This window comes from Artibeus jamaicensis, unplaced genomic scaffold (genome assembly GCF_021234435.1).
Source record: "Artibeus jamaicensis isolate MK-2021 breed Jamaican fruit bat unplaced genomic scaffold, CSHL_Jam_final scaffold_625, whole genome shotgun sequence".
Classification (NCBI taxonomy): domain Eukaryota; kingdom Metazoa; phylum Chordata; class Mammalia; order Chiroptera; family Phyllostomidae; genus Artibeus; species Artibeus jamaicensis.
In genome coordinates, this window is record NW_026522051.1 from 5,203,253 (window position 1) to 5,220,578 (window position 17,326).

The window sequence follows — 17,326 nt, forward strand, 5'->3', positions numbered from 1 at the left end:
CGGCGAGGATGCTTGACAGGAGCCCCGGGTGGGGAAGGAGGGCAGGGTGTGGACCTGCGGCAGCTCGGCCAGGGCTCCGACCCCACAGCAGGAAGCAGGGAGGCGCCAGCTGACACAGGAAAATCGAAACACGGCGGTAAATTAGCAGGAGGCCTAGTGACACTGGCTGAAGAAATTGCCTCCGAGAACAGGACTGAGGGGGTGCGAGGGATGAGCAAGAAGCAGCTCCTTCTTGTCACAGCCTTGGGTCCTGTGACCCAGTTCAAACTCACTTTAATAGAAACTTTCAAAGTCTCAAAGTTTTACTTTGAAAAACGAAACAAAGCAGTGTCTTCACATACACAGCGAAAGACATCATCATGCAGACAAATCCTACGGACCACGCCACTGGGCAATAAGGTGGGAGACAAGAACAGCAAAAAGACAGTGGAAGTGAAGTAAATCATTCTCACTAAACCTTGAGTTCAGAGGAAAATAAAACCGAAGTTAGAGATGATTCAGAAGCCAACAATGACAAGAGATGTGGCCAAAGCAGCAGTAAGAGGAAAAGTCAGAGCCGTTCGTGGCTTTGTGTAAAATCAGTTGATAAATAAATGAGCCATATAGTGAATCCCAATCACGTGGAAGAAAGGCAACATCAGGCAACAAAGGAAGGACAGAGACTTGCTGGTCAAGTCAAGAGCTGTGACAAGACAGATAAAGCAGGCCAACCGCTGGCAGGCCCGGGAAAGACAAACAGATGCGGAGACCTAAGTGACCAGCGCCCCAGCGACCGTTCCACTCCCAAGGGCTCAGCTGAGTGCTGGGAGGTGGGTTCATCTCATTCCTTTTCTGGTGATTGATTGAGGGAGGGGCGTGTGTCCCAGGTCTGACCAATGTGACGCGAGGGGGACATTGCTGGAGACAGGTCTCCTCGCTCCTGAGAAAGAGACGCACAGAAGAGGCCATCATTCCCTGTGTCTCCTTGGGTGGTGATGTGTCTTCCACCCCCGAGGGCCACTCCCAGAGAAGCTCCGGACACCCGGTCTCTGGACTTTCCATGATGGGAGATAGTACGCTTCCTTATCGTTCAAGCCGGTTGGAATCACGATTTCCTGTTATTTCCATCTGAAGTCGCCCTCACTGATAGGAGAGGACCCCAGGTCTCCGAGTGAGAGGGGAACATGAGTGCAGGCACACGCATTATCCTCTGAAATGAAGAACACTCAGCACCCAGCTGTGTACCAATAATGACAGAAAAAAATATGTTTGTCAAAGGTCTCTTCTACAAAAGGTATCAAGGCCAGGGGTTATTACAGCAGAACCTGCCAACGAAAAATGCCCAGCGTTGACCAATGTTGGGAAATGGGCAACCCGACATGATGTGAAATATTACACAACCATCAAAAAGGAACACCCAAGGCATGAACTCCACAGTCCATTGTCCATCAAAATAAGCCTACCCACAGTACGATCGCGTTAAAAAAAACCAACAGAGACTTCCGCCAAGATGGAGGCACAGGTGGAGACGCTGTGCTTCCTCACACAACCAAGTTTAGAGACAACTAAATAATAGCAACAGAAAACACAGCCAGAACACAGAAAATTGAACTTTTCGGAAGTCTGATAACAACAAATTCTTTAGCCTGACCTGTAAGAGGAGTGAAACCAGCAGCTGGCGGAGCCGCGTAGCACAGGAAAACTCGGTCAGACGGACTCGGGCACATCCAGGCGCAGGGTTGGACCTGGTGGGCAACTCAGCGAGCGACCTCGGGGAAACAGCAAGGGAGCAGGGCTGTGGGTTGACTGTGGTCTCGCATCCGTGCGTGGATAGACAAGCGAGGGAGTGGGCGATTGGACGAGAGCCAGCAGCCCCAGCGGCAAGCGGCTGCTGAGGGTGCCGCCATTTCCCTGCTCTGACCCCGCCTCCACATACAGCGTCATAACCCAGCGACCTGAGTGGCCCCGCCCAGGTGAACCACCTGAGGCTTTGCTCCTCACCCAGCGGCGAGAAACAGCAGAGGGGGCCGCCATTTCCCCGCTCTGACCACGCCCCCACATACAGCGTCACAACCCAGCGACCTGGGAGTCCAAGGCTCCACTCGTCATACTTAACGGGCACAAACAGACCAAAAATGGCTCAAGAAGATCTCAAAGCCCCAGAGCCTATAAATCTAAGCGATGAAGAAATAGCAAAACTTTCAGACGCACAGTTTAAAACACGGGTGATCAGGATCCTCACAGAACTGGTTGATTATAGCCACAAATTAGACAAACATATGAAGGCAAAACTTACTGAAATGAATGGAATTGCACAGTAAACCAATAGCGATGAAAAGGAAACTGGGACTCAAATCAATGGAGTGGACAAGAAGAAAGCAAATAATGGCCAAACAGAAAAGAGTGAAGAAGCAAGAATTCAAAAAAATGAGGAGAGGCTTAGGAACCTCCAGGACATCTTTAAACGCTCCAACATCCGAATTATAGGGGTACCAGAAGGGGGAAAGGAACAGCCACCAGTGGAAAACTTATTTGAACAAATAATAAAGGAGAATTTACCCAATCTGGCAAAGGAAATAGACTTCCAGGAAATCCAGGAAGCTCAGAGAGTACCAAAGAAGTTGGACCCAAGAAGAAACACACCGAGGCACATCATCATTACATTAGCCAAAATTAAAATGAAGGAGAGAATCCTAGAAGCAGCAAGAACTAAGGGGACAGTCACCTACAAAGGAGTCCCCATCAGACTGTCAGTGGATTTCTCAAGAGAGACCTTCCAGGCAAGAAGGGGCTGGAAAGAGGTATTCCAAGTCATGAAATCCAAACACCTACAACCAAGATTGCTCTATCCAGCAAAACTTTCATTTAGAATGGAAGGACAGATAAAGTGCTTCTCAGATAAGATCAAATTCAAGGAGTTCATCATCACTAAGCCCTTATTATATGAAATGTTAAAGGGACTTATCTAAGAAAAAGAAGTTAAAAAAACATGAACAGTGACAGGACAACAAACTACAGTTATTAACAATCACACCTAAAACAAAAGCAAACTAAAAGGACAGCTAGATCAGGAGTGGAAACATAGAAATGAAGATCACGTGGAGGATTAGCAACAGGGGAGTGGGAGGGGAGAAGGTACAGAAAATAAGTAGCATAGACAGTAGATAGAAAATAGATGGGGGGGCAAGAATAGCATGGGAAATACAGAATCTAAAGAACTTGAGACACATGGTCATAAACTAAAGGGGGGTAATGGTGGGGATGGGGGGGTAGGGTAGAGGGGAATGAAGGGGGGAATAGAACAACTGTAACGGCATAATCAATTAAAAAATAAATTTAAAAAAACACCAACAACAAAACCATAAAAATGTGCCTTGGCTGGGTGTGGCTCAATGGACGGAGTGCCAGCCTGCAAATCAGAGGGATGCTGGTTCAATTCCCAGTCAGGGCATGTGCCTGAGTTGTAGGCCAGGTCCCCAGTAGGGGGCACGTGAGAGGCAACCACACAGTGATGTTTCTCTCCCTCTCTTTCTCCTTCCCTTCCCCTCTCTAAAAATAAATAAATAAAACCTTTAAAAAATGTATAGGTGCATACCAAAAATTCAGAAACATACATGAAATGTGCCACACTGGTCACCCATTGAAAGCATTATAGGATTGGGGGCGGGCAGTGAGGACAGAAAGAAACTTCCGTTTCACTGTTTATGTTTCTGTATCGTTTGAGTTTACGTGCTCAGGAGGAGCATAAATTTTTGCCTGTGCATATGTAGGAGCATGTGAAAACACTGTGATCCAAGTAAAAAATATGAGTACACATGTCTGAAACGCCACCTGGATTCTGTCTGGTTCGTGAGTTTGCAGGTGATCCTAATGATCTTGCTTACCTGTAGTTTTGTTTTCTTTTAACATCAGTGGGTGGTTGCCTCTTGAGCGCCCCCTACTGGGGACCTGGTCTGCAACCCAGGCATGTGCCCTGACTGGGGACTGAACTGGGGACCCTTTGGTTCAAAGGCCGGCACTCAATCCACTGAGCCACACCAGCCAGGGCTGCTTATCTGTGTTTTAATTTGATTTTTTAAATGAGTAGAGTAGAACTGTGTGTATAAATAAAGTGGGCCGCCATGCTGTGATTTATAAGGAGACGTGCACCATTCCTGTAAAAATGGGCAGGAGTACGTGGGCAGAAAAACCACCACGGAAGACATGTGAATGGCTAATCCCCACACTCTAATTCCGAAGCACAGGGTTTGGCGGAACGTCAGCCCCTCCAACCCTGTCATCACGGACCCACAGCCCGACGTGAGTGTGGGCTCTGACTGGGACTGCGTGGTGCCTGGGCGTCACCGCACAGGGAAGCTGCTGTGTCCTGGCAGCGAGAACGCCGCGGGAGGGAAGCGCGTCAGGGTCCCCAGAAGACGAGGCCTCTCCCAGGACCCCCGCGAGCCCCCAGGGAAGCTGTCAGGCACGTCCCCAACCCGCTGGGGTGGCGTCCTCGAGGTCGCGTCCTCCGGGTCGCCATGACTGGGACAGGACAGGAGGACTCAGCAGTCCCCACCAGGGACCCACTACAGCGTGGTTTCCTGTGAACAGGCATCACGAGACCGAAGTGGTGAGTCTGCCAGGGGAGGAAGAGGAAGGAGACACGGAGAGGAGAGCGCAGGTCTCTGGACGAGCAGGGGGCCCTGGCCCCCCTCCCCCACCTCGTACCCATCGCCACCTTCCCGAGACCGTCACCGAGGAGCAACACACCCCGGGCAGTGCACCCTTCGACCCACACAGCCTTTAAACGGCAGCGGGAATGTTGTTTCACGTGCTTTATTATAAAATTGATACATGCTGTGTAGAGGGAAAGAAAGGAACGTCCTCAAACCGCATCTCCCCGAAACAACCGCTTTAACATGCTGGCCTGTGTGACTCTGTCCGTCACATCTGAAATCAGACACTCATGTAATGTTTCCCGTGTAACGTGTAACACAAGCGCTTCCCGTGTGGCGACACTGTCTTAATAAAAGCATGTTGTGTTGGCTGCTTACTGGCCACGTGGACACTGACCGAGGACATGTGACGGTGGCCGGTGCCGAGGCTGGGGCGGGCGCTGTCCATGGCCCTCGGGACAGGAGCCTGGGCATCAGGGTGGGGGACGCTCCCCCCGAAGAGTCCTGCTCCTTGGGAACCTCGGGGGCGTCTCGTGGGGCCGGAAGACCGACCCGGCCTGCCCGGCTCTCGCCCCCACGGCTACACGTTCTGGTAATCCGAGAGCCCTGCGTCTTCCTCCGGGTGCATGAGCAGGGAGTAGGTGATGGTGTTCTCGGCCTGGAGAAAGCAGAGCAGCCACAGGGACCGTGGAGAAGCCACACGGGAGGCTGGGGAGGAGGGGGAGGAGGGGCGGGGCCTGGGGGCTCACCTCCGCTTTGGCAGCCTCTTCAGCGTGGGTGAGGTTGGCTGCGGGCAAAAGGAACAGGTCAGCCGGGCCCTGCGGCAGGAGGGGACCTACTGTGCGCTGCGGTTGCCACCCAGGCCAAAGAGCGCCGGAGTCCACGAGGCCTCGCCCCTGCCCGCCCTCGCCCGCCCGGCAAGGCAGCACCTTCTCAGAGGGTGGCTGCGTTTTCCCAGAGGAAGCAGCCGCCTCTGAGATCTGAGGCCCCGGGCACAGGCGGGCGGCTCAGTGTCGCACTGAGGTCGAGTCTGGATTTTTGCAGCCACAGACTCAAAGGTGAGAAGACTCGGGCCGTGCCAGGCTGAGGAAGTGCGCCCTTGCTGGAGCTGCGAGGAATCCGGTGACTCCGGGACAGGAAAGGAGAGAACAAGCCCAGAGCGAGGCAGAGGGAGGAGGAATGGCGCCAGCAAGCCAGTCCCGGGGGGGGGAGCGCAGCCGTCCCCTCCGGCTCCTGCCCACGAACTCCTTCCCCGTGAAAGCAGCCTCGGTGTCTGCACGGCCTGGGAGGCGCCTGAGACCACGGCAGGCAGTGTCCTCCCCGTGCGCCGGGCGAAGCGTCCCCGTTTGCCACGCTCCGAGTTCTGGGACAGTCCCCACCCTGGATGCTCCTTCCCGCGGCCCCTCGACCTTCCCAGCTCCCGGCCGCGCCTCTGGGGCAGCCTCGGCCCCGGTGCTGGCTGCGAAGTCCGTGCCCCGTGAGACGCGCCCACGCACACAGAGCTGAGCCCCCAGAGCAGCCCGTGCAGGCCGTGTCCCACCTCGGCCGGGCCAACCCGGCCCGAAGCTGGACAGCGCCTCTTGCTCAAGCCCTCAAATCTGTTGTTCTGCTCTGAGTCACACCCTGGCCGTCTGAGGCGGAGCTCCAGGGCCCCGTCCCTGCCCGACTCTGCCCCGAGTTCCTTCACGCTCTGGCCCTGAGGACAGTCCAGAAGCCACCTGGAACCCCTCCCCGCAGGCCCACCAAGGCCAGGCTCTCAGAAGCTCAGACCTGAAGGCGCTCTCGTCCCCAGCAGGGGACAGAACCCACGAGGCCTATGACCCACTAAAGGTCCCACTGCCCGAGGGAGGCAGGACTCGAGCCAGCCCACAGCCTCTGAGAGCCGGGCTTCGCCCACAGGGCGCACCAATGCCGCTGGGGCCCGGGCCTTGGTGTGACAGCTGGGCCTGAGCGGGCTCCCTGACAAACGCAGGGTCTGCCCTCCGAGAGCCCTGCCCCCCGACCCCCTGCTCCCCCCCCCCCCCCCCCCCCCGTGCCAACCCTGCTGCCGAAGCCCCCGGAGACCCCACCGTCTCGGGTTTCCTCCTGTCTGGAGACTTCCCAGCATTCCTAGCCCCGGGAATTCGGACCCTGGCGAATCCCCGCCGTCTACCTGGCACAGGTGGGCTGCCCGCCCCGCCCCCGAGGAGCGGTCCCCTTCAGGCCCAGGTGTGAGGCTCAGAGCTGACCAAGCGATTTGAGCCCCGCCCGCCTCCCCCGCCCCCTCCCTGTCCCGGGCGCCATGCTGACCTCACACAAGCCGTGTCCTGCTCCCGGGCCCGGGGCGGCCCCGGGTGGGGCAGCAGGAGCCCCCGGGGGCTACACTCACCTGGTTCCTCGGGTGGGGTCTCTCCCACTTCCCTGCTCTTAGGGGCTCCTGGGAGGGTTGGGAGGGCACACAGGAGGTCAGTAGGTGAGGGGCGGGGCCTGAGTCCTCCGCTGGAGGACCAGGGCGGGACTGGGTTGGGGGCCTTCAGACACGCCCTCCCCTCCCATTTGTCGCCTCTCCTGCCCCGGCTGCAGACGGACCTGCCCATCCAGAGCCTTTCCTGGCTTTTCAGTGACAGGAATAGTGACCATCTGCTCATTGCTTTTCTGGGCGCCCTCCCTTCCCTCTCGAGTTTGTTTGGTCTCAATTAGTACAAATTAATGTAAAGTCCTCCCGCCGACCGGTCCGCGAGCAAGTGTTGGCTGAGTGTGGGTCCAGTGGGTGGCAGGCACTGCGCTGGGCGCCTGCGGGCTGGAGACCGAGTCAGCCACTCCCTCGGCCACCTCCTGTCCCGGCCACCTCCTGTCCCGTGTCCCGGCCTCGTCCTGTGCAGCCCACACGCTCCCCAAGCCCATCCGGCCACACAGTCCTCACCCCCATGGCCCCTGCTCACGGCCACCCTCAGCGTCACCTCCTGCACGATGACAATGCTCTGCCTACACGGTGGCCACTGTTGTGAGACCCGTGGCCTCGGCCTCCTCCCACCACCCCGGGACGGCACTTCCGTGAGTGGCCTCTCGCCCAGAAGAGGAGACTGGGTCTCGGGCTCAGCGAGGAGCTCAGCCCAGGCCACGCCGCCGTGACCGGGGGCCTGAGACTGAGCACGGGCCCCCCTGAGAGAGGGGTGCCCGTGAAAGCGTCCCTGACGCGCCACCCACGCTTCTGCCCCCACCCCTGGCCTCTGCCTTTGTCCACCATCGCTCTCATCCCGTCTCGTTGTAACGACCATCTGTGCTTCCGTCTCCCTGGGACGCACGGAGCTCCCTGAGGCGCAGGCTGTGCTCCTGTCTGGGCCTCGTCCCCAGCGTCTGGCACGGGCTCCCCGGGTGAGCAAGAAAGAGGGCCTGCACCTTGTCCCATGCGTGAGTCAACAAGTGAACGAGTACGCAAAACCCAGGGCCGCCTCTGAGCGCCGCGGAGCCTCCGGGCCAAAGGTGAGGGTTCCGGCGCTGGGCGCGGGCCACGTCAGAGCCCAGGACACGAGAAACAAGAAAAAGCCACCAACCTGCGCTCCGGTGCCTCCTGAGGCAGACCCAGGCCACCATGGCAGCCACACCGGCCACTGCAGCGATGCCGGCCACCACGGCCACAGTGATGATCACCGGGAAGAGGTTCTCACTGGCTGCTGGGGAAGACAGAGCTCAGGACAGGCCGCCCGCTCCCTCCCAGTGCGGATCCCTGTGCCTGGGCCACTCACAGGGGCCGTGCTTCCGGCCCCCCAGCCCCACCTGCTGGGGGTTTGCCTCCATGGCTGGGCCTGTGAGCCCCAACCCTCAGCCTGTTTGCTAACCTAAGGTGCACTGGGATGGGGAGGGTGGTCCTCTGAGAGTCAGGGGCCGTGCAAGCACGGTCCCCACACCCAGCACAGCCATGAGCTGTTGGGCACAGGCCCCAGTGGGTGACGGACAGACATGAAGGCCTCAGATCTCAGGAACGTCCAGGGCCTCAGGGCCCCCTGAACTGGTGAGGGAGGCCCTGTGCCGCTGTCCTGGTGTGGGGCCTCTTCCCCTGGGGGGGCGGCTCTGAGCCTGGCCCGCCTCCCTGCCCTGCACCCCGGGGGTCGCCTGCACTGCGGGGGCGCTTCCCAGACCTCCATGGGGCTCCCACGACCACAGCCCCACCCCTTGCCTCACCTGCTTCTGGGACACCTTGGACATCGATGCGCACAGGGTGGGACTCGTGCCTGTTCCGCCCCATGAATCCGGAGCAGTGGTACTTGCCGCCGTGGCTGACGTTAGCGTGTGGGATGAAGAAGCTGGAATTGGCGGGGGAGTACCACTTGGCTATGCCGTCCTGGAAGAACGAGATCTTGAACAGGGGCTGGCTCTTCCAACTGTGGCACCTCAGCACGAGGGGGTCGCCCTCCCGCAGCAGCAGGCGCGGGGTCTGCAGCAGCAGCCAGTCTGGAGGACACGGAAGGGACAAGGGACCCCAGAGGTCGTGACCGAGCTCTGGGACCCAGGGCACGCTGACCAGGGGACAGGCTGTGGGGAAGGAGGGGCTGAGTGTAGACCCTGGTGCCCCGGTTTCTCCCTCTGGCTCCCTCGTCCATGAGGGTGGACAGAAAGACACCGCATGCCACGGGTGCTCGGGGAGCGCTCGTCTGCTCGTCTGCTGCCCCGGGGGATGGTGGCGCCACCGCGTCCTGCCTGACAGGCCTCTGCAGGGAAGGAAGACCCCGGGGTGCAGGTGAAAGGGTCCACGCTGATGTAGGAGACCCATGTCTTTGGGGACCGTAGAAAGCCGTGGACATTTGGTGAGAGTTGGGGAGTGTGGCGCTTCCCTCAGGGGTCTTTGTTGGAAGACCTCTGTGTCCCAGGGGGGCCATTCGTCTTCTGTGCGAGTTCCCCCACTTTTCACCCTTTCACTGAGGAGGGAAATGTCGAGTGTTTTGTTGCACAGGGAAGAGCGTCCACAGGGGCACTTGGACGCCGGAGCTCTGGCCCCTTCTCCCCAGAGCTGCGGGGCTGGGACTAGACAGAAACGCCGGCCAGAAGGCAACAGACACGGTGGAAGGGGGCCGGGCTGCCAGGAATGACAGCAGCCACACGCCCTCTTTGTCCCCACCACACATCGGAACGAGGCCGCCCGGGGCTGCCCCGGCTGGCAGCATGCAGGAGAAAGCTCAGGGCCACCACGGCCAGGGGACAGTGCGGGGGGACAGCGGGCCACATGAGCTGGAACACCCTGCCTCTCTGCTGGGGACACACCGCCGCCCCTTCTCCAGTGTCGGCGCCCTCACATCCTGACCCCCAGGGAATGAGGCCCTGGGCGCCCCAGGTAGGTGGGTGGGGAGGCAGGGAAGGGCCAAGGCCTTTTAAAATAGAGTCCCAGCCGGAGAACGGGCACAGCCGCTGCGGGGCCAGCTCTCCCTTCCCCGGAAAGTTCTGCTGCTCCAGGTCACAAGGGGACCGAGGGGAGGGCGTGCCTTAGGCTGGTCGGCCCCGCAGCCCCAAGGTCCCTGCAGACACCCCTCGGTGCCATTCTCAGGGGCGGCGCCCAGCTCTGTGTTCGCGGCACCAGGGGGACGTCCTTCTCCGAGCAGTAAAAGGGTCTTTCCATCGGTTGCCTGGGAAACGCCTGTGCAGGCCCCTGGGAGCCTTGCAGACCAGGGGCCAGAAATAGCCCTCCTCCGCCTGGCACAGGGTGGGGGCCGCACAGCCCAGCTCTCCACGTCTTGGGGAGAGGGTGTCCCTGCTGCTGCAGCCCCTCAACGGTGACGCTGGCCCTGGGTCCTGGCATCTCTGCTGGATGAGCCCAACGGGCTTCTAGAAACTCGCTCATTTTTTTTTCTGTCTTCAGCCAGAACTGGCGGCTACAGCTCTCGGAACAGAACCTCTGGGAGGCACGGGACTGCCTGACATTCGGGGCACTGGCCTTCCTGTCTGCTTGGCAGACAGGCCACCCCCTCCCAAGGGTGTGTGAATGAGTCTCATTCAGCCCTGTCCTGGCTGATCAGCCACAGCTTCTCGCTCTGGTTCTGCTTCATGTTGGATACAAAAGCCTTCAGTGACACGGGTGGCAGTCGGGGCTTCCCAGTGGCCTGTGGGGGTGTGAGTCACCCATTCGTCTGGACACTGTGGCCAAGGCAGGGGGTGGCGCTCACTGGCCGGCCGCACACGGCTCTGGGTCCCTGCTGGGGTGTCAGGCACCCCACCAGGGCGCTGGCCCAGCTCTCTCTGCCGCCCCCGGAGGTGCTGGGCCGCAAGCACAGAGCCCCTCCTCAGACTCAGCCTGCCGCCCCACGGCGACCCTGGGTTTGTCGGGCCGGTGCAGGGACCTGGCAGTGGCGGCGGAGGGACAGTCAGCGTTGTCAGTACTGAGGCTGGTGGGGCTGCAGCCCCAGCGGGGGACGGGGCTGGACCCACACGTGGGTGGAGCTGCCGGCCTCAGGGGCACCCGCGTCCTGCTGACCTCTCTGGCTCGCGGGCCCCACGTGGGCCACCGGCCAGGGTCCAGCTGTCCTGGGCCACTCCCGGGGCAGTTGCTACTGCTACCTGCTCTCGAGGAAGGTACCAGAGCCGAGTGCCCAGGTGCTGGCCACCTCCAGCTGGGCTCGTGGGCCCTGGGGTGCCACCCGCAGCACCCGCCTCACCTTGGCTGCAGCGGGGCGGCTGGTCTGAGGCCCCGCAGCTGCAGGGAGGCCCGACGAGAGCCTGGGGGGCAGAGGCAGAGGGGCTGTGCCCTGCTCAGGGGCGGGGCAGCGGCCTGTGGGCTCCTCGCCGCCCAGTCCGGCACCTGCACAGGCCCTAGGGTGACGCACAGCCCCACTCCCGGGGCCTCAGGGGAGCCGGGCGGCCCAGGGTCCAGTGTTCCTGCCATCAGTTTCCCGGCTAGGGCCCCGGGCACATGTGGGCCCCAGTGCGTGGGGCTGGGGGTGCTGGTTGCAGCCACACCCAGGCAGGGGCCACAGGTGGGGCTGGAAGGGAAATGACCGGGCAGACACAGCTTCCAGCGGCTCACGGCCATGCCCCCCAGGGACCGGCCACCCCCGTCGCTCAGCACCCGCAGCGGCCATGACCAGGGACCCGCTGAGAGGCTGGCGGAGGGCAGGGTGGGTGGACGCCTTTGGCCTGGGTGCTGGTCTGCTGCCGTGGGGAGCTGTGCCCACAGTCACGTGTGAGCTGCCCCTGCCCCCGGGAGGCCCAGTGGGGGACCGGAGTTTCTGGTGGCCGGTCACCAAGCCCTCCATTGGTGACCCCTCCACTGGTGATCCACTGGGGCACCCATCTCATTGCTGGTCCCGTTGGCTGGTTTGGCCATTGGTGGGGACTCGCCTGTCTCGGTGGGTCCCCTTCCCTTCCTGGGGCCACCCAGCCTTCCCTCGGGGCCTGTCCCTGGCTGCTGGGCCAAGGGACAGAAGCCCACTTGCCTCCTGTGCACTTTTTGGGGAGATCTGGGCATGAGCTGAAGGGAGGGGACCAGCGACCATGGCCTCACTGCCCAGTCACCAACGCACTTCACCGATAACCGCCTGCTGCCAGCAGCTCCGTGAGCTCAGCCCCCTGTTCAGCAGAGCAGCGGGGCCACCCTGAGCCAGACTGGACATGCCTGGAGGGGGGCAGGTGCCGCCACGGAGCAAAGGGGAAACTGAGGCTCAGGGTGGAGCAGATCAGCTTCCACAAGTGGAACCCGCCAGGGCTAGGACCCAGCTGTGCCAGGAGCACGGGCTCTGAAGTCGGGTTTCCTTCTGCCTCCCCGCCCCAGGGGCACGTGTGGCCTTGCCACCTTCTTGCTTAATCAGGACTGAGGCCAAACAACCTCAGAGTCCCGAGGCACCCCACATGGAAGCAAAGGCGGGGGCTGGGGGTGGGAAGGGAAATGACTGGGCAGAAAGGCCTCGGCAGCTCACGGCCATGCCCCCCAGGGACCGGCCACCCCCGCCCCTCGGCCCCCGCAGCCCTGTCAGCAGATCTCAGGTCCCGGTCCCCCGGACCCTCCCGGGGCTCCTCTGCTGACCAGAAGTGACGTTCAGGTGCGCAGGGTCGCTGAGGCCGGTCTGGTCAGTCTGGCACCTGTAGTTCCCAGTGTCGTTCACGGTGGCCTTAAAGCTGAAGTGGGGCTGGACCTGGGTCGGGATGGGGGTCCCGTCACGAGACCACTGGGTGGGGCCGTCCCCGGGGCCGTGGGGCCCCTGGCAGTGCAGAGTCACGCTGTCCCCCCGGAGCACGTTGAACCAGGGGGGCTCCAGGCGCACCACGGCCTTCGGGAGACCTGCTGAGGGGCGGAGAGAGGAGCCTGAGAGGGCAGGACCCGAGCGGCCTCCGACCTCAGACAGGGAGCCCCTGTGGTCCTGCTGGGGACACCAGGAGGAGAGGCAGCCCCGAACGGGGTGTGGCTGAGGACAAACCTGCCACCCCCCTTCGTGGGGCCTGGGCCTCTGGGGGGGGCGGCGCGGCTGCTCCGCGGGCTGGGCAAGAGCAAAGGAGAAAGCGGCAGGGGCCAGGCCGGACCCTAGAAAAAGGTAGCTCGCCAGGGAACCCCAGCCAGCTGGCGCTCTCTCTCCCTCTCTCTCACACACACACCCCTTGTGGGGACTCACTTCCCGCCCCTGAACCTGGACCCGGTGGGCAAACCCTCCCCAGAGCTGGGTGACAAAAGAGGGGCAGGTGCCAGACGGAGGGCCCAGTGCCTGGTTTCTGTCCTGACCCCAAGTCCTCCTCTATCCGTCAGGACAGACCTGCCCCCGCCCCAGGCACAGAAGGGCAGGGAAAGCACAGGAAAGGCCGGGGGCCAGTGCAGGGAGCCCTGGGCTCAGGCCCTGGGAGAGCCCCCCCCCCACACTCCCACCCTGTGGTCTGGGAGCCGTGATCCGTGCTCCGGGAAGCAGCGCCTGCACAGCTGCCCGGCGGCCGAAGGGCTGACTCCTCTCACGGTGGGACTGAGCACCTCCGCAGGGAGGAAGGTGGCTGAGGGGAGGGTGGGGTTACTCAGGTGACAGAGTCTATGCCTGTCCCCAGCACTGAACCAGAAGGCCAAAACCCCCAGCAGCTGGGAGCAGGGGGCAGAGGAAGGTGAGAGGGGAGGGAGCGGCTGCCTTCCCTGTCCCCAGCTGGGCCCAGGGGCTCGCAGATGTGCAGGCAGGTGCTGGGAGCAGAGTGGGAGGGCAGCTGGGGGCCCGGGGCTGGGCTTACCCTGTGGGCTGGGAGTCCCGGCTGCGGAGGCCAAGGGAGCTGCAGGAGAGAAGGCAACGTCACTGGTTGGCGCTGTGAACCACGTCCTGGCAGATGCCCGGCAGGCCCCGCCCTCCGCTGTCCAGTAAACCTCCCGTGTTGCCGTGCTGGGCCAGGCATCACTGAGACTGGCAGGCGGCGGGCGGACGGGCGACTCAGCAGACTCGTGGTCACTGTGTGCCCGACGACCCTGAGGTCCACGTGGCACTTTTCTCTCGTGCACGCGCTCTGCTGCCCTTGGGAGGGACTCTCCTGTCCTCTCCTGTCCCCTGGGACTCTGCCGTCTTCCCCCACCAGGTCCTCGGCCCGCCCGCCTCTCCACTCTGTTCTGTCCTCGCTCCGCTCCCTGCGGGACAGCAGCGTCTCCACCTCCCTGTGGGGCTGGTCCCCTCCCCCTCTCCAGGGTCCCTCTCTGCTGCCCTCTTTGTCCTCTGCACCCAGCTCCTCCTCAGCCCCGTGCTCCCAGTGGTGGCGGTGTGTTCCAACACCTTCCGCAAACAGAAGAACCTCTCCCCAGACCCCGCGCGGAATTCCACACTCATCTGTCCCTTCCCCTCACAGCCACACGGCTCCATTTTTTCTACGTAAGCCACCCTGTCTCCTCTGGTCACTGCGACATTCTCTGCCATAAGAGGGACATTCCCTCCCAGTCTCCCTATTCCACGCGACACCATCTACCCAGCCTCTCCCGCCCGGCGGCTGCCTTCTCCTTGCACCCTCCCCCAGGCCCCTCCCCCCTCACACCGCAGGTCTTGCTGGGTCTGCTTCCAACCCAGATCTTGGGTCCTGAGTGGCCCCCGGCCTCCCCCCATCTCCCGGCTTCTCTCCCTGCCTCTGTCTCCCCTACAACCCCTTTCCCGCCGAGACGCTATTTCAAACACACGGAACTGGATCTCATCCCTGTGTTCCCGTGTGCCTTCGACGGCCTTCCTTTGCTCTCAGCAGAAGATACGTCCGTGATCCCAAGGACACAGCTGCCCTCTGGGCTCCCTTCCCTGCTGACTGAGCTCCAGTCACACCAGCCGCCAACCCGGGCCTCCGTCTTTGCCGGCCCCTGCTCTGACTCTCCCAGGGGCTAAATGAACCGGCTTCAGTGGGGCCCCCAGGAAGACCCACATCACCCTGTGCCAGCAGGCTGCCCCGCCCCACAGCTGTCCCCGGGGCACCCCGTGGACGCCCCGCAGCCCTCCCCCAGCTGCGTTTGTGTCTCTGGGTCTGTTCAGCCCACTCGCACCCTCAGTGGGGTGAGCCCCCAAGCAGGGCCGCGGCCGAACTGACTGCAGGGCCCACACTCTGCCAACTGTCCCTTGAGTGACGCCAGGCGGGGGGTGCGACGGCCCCACATTGCAGCGACAACAGGAAGTGAAGGGGAGACTCAGGACGGACCTGGAAGAGGCGGGAGTGAGGGGAGCTGGCGCAGGACGAGGGTCCTGACCGGACAGAGGGTGGGGCGCAGGACGTGTGTGTGGGCAGCCAGACTTCGGGTGTGTCTTGTGCTGAGCCAGCAAGTCAGGGCCCGAGTGTCCCAGCAGCAGGTGGCACTGGGAAACTGCGCTGGACACCAGCTAGAGCGACAGGGTGGGGAGCTGCCGGGGGAGGGACAGCTGGAACCTGGAGCAGGCAGGCCGGGCCGGGGGCGGCGAGACAGGGGCCGGCCAGAGACACGGAGATGGGGGCGGAGGAGGCAGAGGAAAGAGCCGAGGACCTGCAGAGAAGCCCCCACCGTTCATTCCCCCCACAAACAGCCACGGACACCAAGTATTCACCCCCGCGGAGCCACCGCAAAGGGGTCACAGGCCGGCTGCAGGTCAGGGAGGCTGGCGCCCCGCTCGCTGACGGGTCCCTAGACCAGAGCCTGCGCCGGCGTTTACGGACTGTTTAAACCAGGCCGTTTGTGGCACCTGGGAACCAGGACGTACAGGACAGTGTGCCGGGTGGCAGAGGGCCCCTCGGACCTCTGGCCCCTGAGGCGTGGACTCGGGGAGCAGGAGGCAGGAGCCCCCAAGCCTGGGCGCTGTAAAAATTGTCGTTGAGAAGGATAGAAAAGGTGGCCCTGGCCGGATGGCTCAGTGGGTTGGAGCATCGTCTGTGCACCAAAAGCTGTGGGTTCAGTCCCTGGTGGGGGTACACATGGGAGGCAGCCGGTCGATGTTTCTCTCTCTCTCAGTTACATAAACATGTCCTTGGTTGAGGATTAAACAAAGAGTAGAAAAGAGGACCAGGTCCTTGGTGACGTAGCAAAAGGACAAATGAAAGGAAATGGCACAAGTCACCCGCAATCTTCCCAGGTGGCGGAGGTGGTGGCCGAGGGGCAGAGGCAGGTGGCCAGGCCTGAGTGTCACATGGGAGGCACCGTCACACTCAGGCCCCAGGGAGAGGTGTGTGTCTCCCTCTGGAGGTGAGTGAGGTGGCAGCTCCAGGAACTGGGCTTGGGGACAGTCCCGGCAGCAGGTCCCCTCGGTGGCCTGCCCTGGGCTCTTCCTCGCACCCGGCACCCAGCAGCCCCAGGCCCTGGCCCTGGCAGAGCTCGGTCAGCCTCCATCGTGGCCCGAGACCCTGGCTCCTTCCCTGACCGGGGCCCGGGCTGCACCTGCCTGCAGTGCAAGAAGGTGTGATGGGGTGTCCCCGGTGACCCCAGGGGAGGAGAGAGGCCTCTGCTGCCTGACACGGGGTTAGGGGAGCAGGGAGTAGCCACTGCCCCCCAGGTGTCCTCTGGCTTCCTCCCTACCCCCCGTCCGAGAGCCTTCCCCACGAGGAAGGAAAGCAGCCGCCCGCCCCCCGCCCCCAGTCACTCAAGTGCACGTCCCTAGACTTTCCTCGAAGCAGGTTGCTCAGAGGTGGTGGCGGCGGAGTGTCAGAGACCCAGGTGCCCGGGGAGGTTGGGCAAAAGACGCTTTAAAACCCGTCCCCCTCTGCCCCCGTCACCCTCTGCCCCCGTCACCCTCCGCCTTGCCGGCAGGTTGCCCGAGCGCGCTCTCCAGCAGCCCGACTTTGCTGACACCTGCCCAGGCCGTCTCACGTCCTTGCCCAGGCTCGGCGGCCCCACCCAGGGGGACACGCCGGCCCCATCCCTGCTCCTCTGCCCACCCCCCAGGGACCCTGACTCACCCAAGACTAGCAGGGCTGTCCACAGCAGCATGCGGCCCCAAGGACAGCAGGACGGGCAGCCAGCCCGGTCACTCGCGGCAGCAGGGAGGGGCAGGACGGCGGGAACCCCCATCGCCCCTGCAGCCGTGTCCCGGAGGCACCGGCAGGCCAGCCTGGACTCTCGGCAGGTTTCACTGGTTGCACCCCAGGGGACCGGCCGGCTCTGAAGTCCAAAAGCGGAAGTGAGAGGCAGTGTGTTATCTCAGGCCCCTCCCCGCCTCTTTCCTCCGAACTGCTCCCTCCCTGAAGACAGACGCGAGGCTTCCCAGAATCGGGCTCAGCCCGGCTCCAAATTCACCGAAATTTTAGAAACTGGGAAACAACTTCCACCTCTTCCTCTGGGG

At 62.1% G+C, this 17,326-nt stretch overlaps 1 protein-coding gene across 4 annotated transcripts; it reads right to left on the minus strand.

The window, feature by feature from the left end:
- Nucleotides 1-4,778: 4,778 nt before the first annotated feature.
- On the minus strand, nucleotides 4,779-17,168 carry LOC119052404 (low affinity immunoglobulin gamma Fc region receptor II). 4 transcript variants are annotated; one of them, XM_037149672.2, is made up of 8 exons: nucleotides 16,944-17,168; nucleotides 13,797-13,835; nucleotides 12,622-12,876; nucleotides 8,796-9,065; nucleotides 8,168-8,287; nucleotides 7,003-7,050; nucleotides 5,384-5,421; nucleotides 4,779-5,292 (listed from the first exon to the last, which is right to left on the minus strand). In XM_037149672.2, exons 1-8 carry the CDS (start codon nucleotides 17,053-17,055, stop codon nucleotides 5,215-5,217), a joined length of 960 nt encoding a protein of 319 aa, XP_037005567.2. In that variant the 5' UTR covers nucleotides 17,056-17,168; the 3' UTR covers nucleotides 4,779-5,214. The 4 variants fall into 4 exon arrangements, with proteins under 4 accessions (XP_037005567.2, XP_037005549.2, XP_037005558.2 ...); XM_037149654.2 differs by having other exon boundaries at nucleotides 12,622-12,879; XM_037149663.2 differs by having other exon boundaries at nucleotides 8,168-8,284; nucleotides 12,622-12,879; nucleotides 16,944-17,167.
- Between the last annotated feature and the right edge of the window lie 158 nt (nucleotides 17,169-17,326).

What these genes read in the sequence shown, in the direction of transcription:
- LOC119052404 (XM_037149654.2), bottom strand. Translation starts at nt 17,055, where the DNA reads ATGGGGGTTCCCGCCGTCCTGCCCCTCCCTGCTGCCGCGAGTGACCGG. An exon ending in CAGGAGGCACCGGAGCGCAG is followed by an intron (nt 7,051 to 8,167) that starts GTTGGTGGCTTT and finishes CAACCCTCCCAG; the next exon opens with GAGCCCCTAAGAGCAGGGAA. An exon ending in GACCCCACCCGAGGAACCAG is followed by an intron (nt 5,422 to 7,002) that starts GTGAGTGTAGCC and finishes TTTTGCCCGCAG; the next exon opens with CCAACCTCACCCACGCTGAA.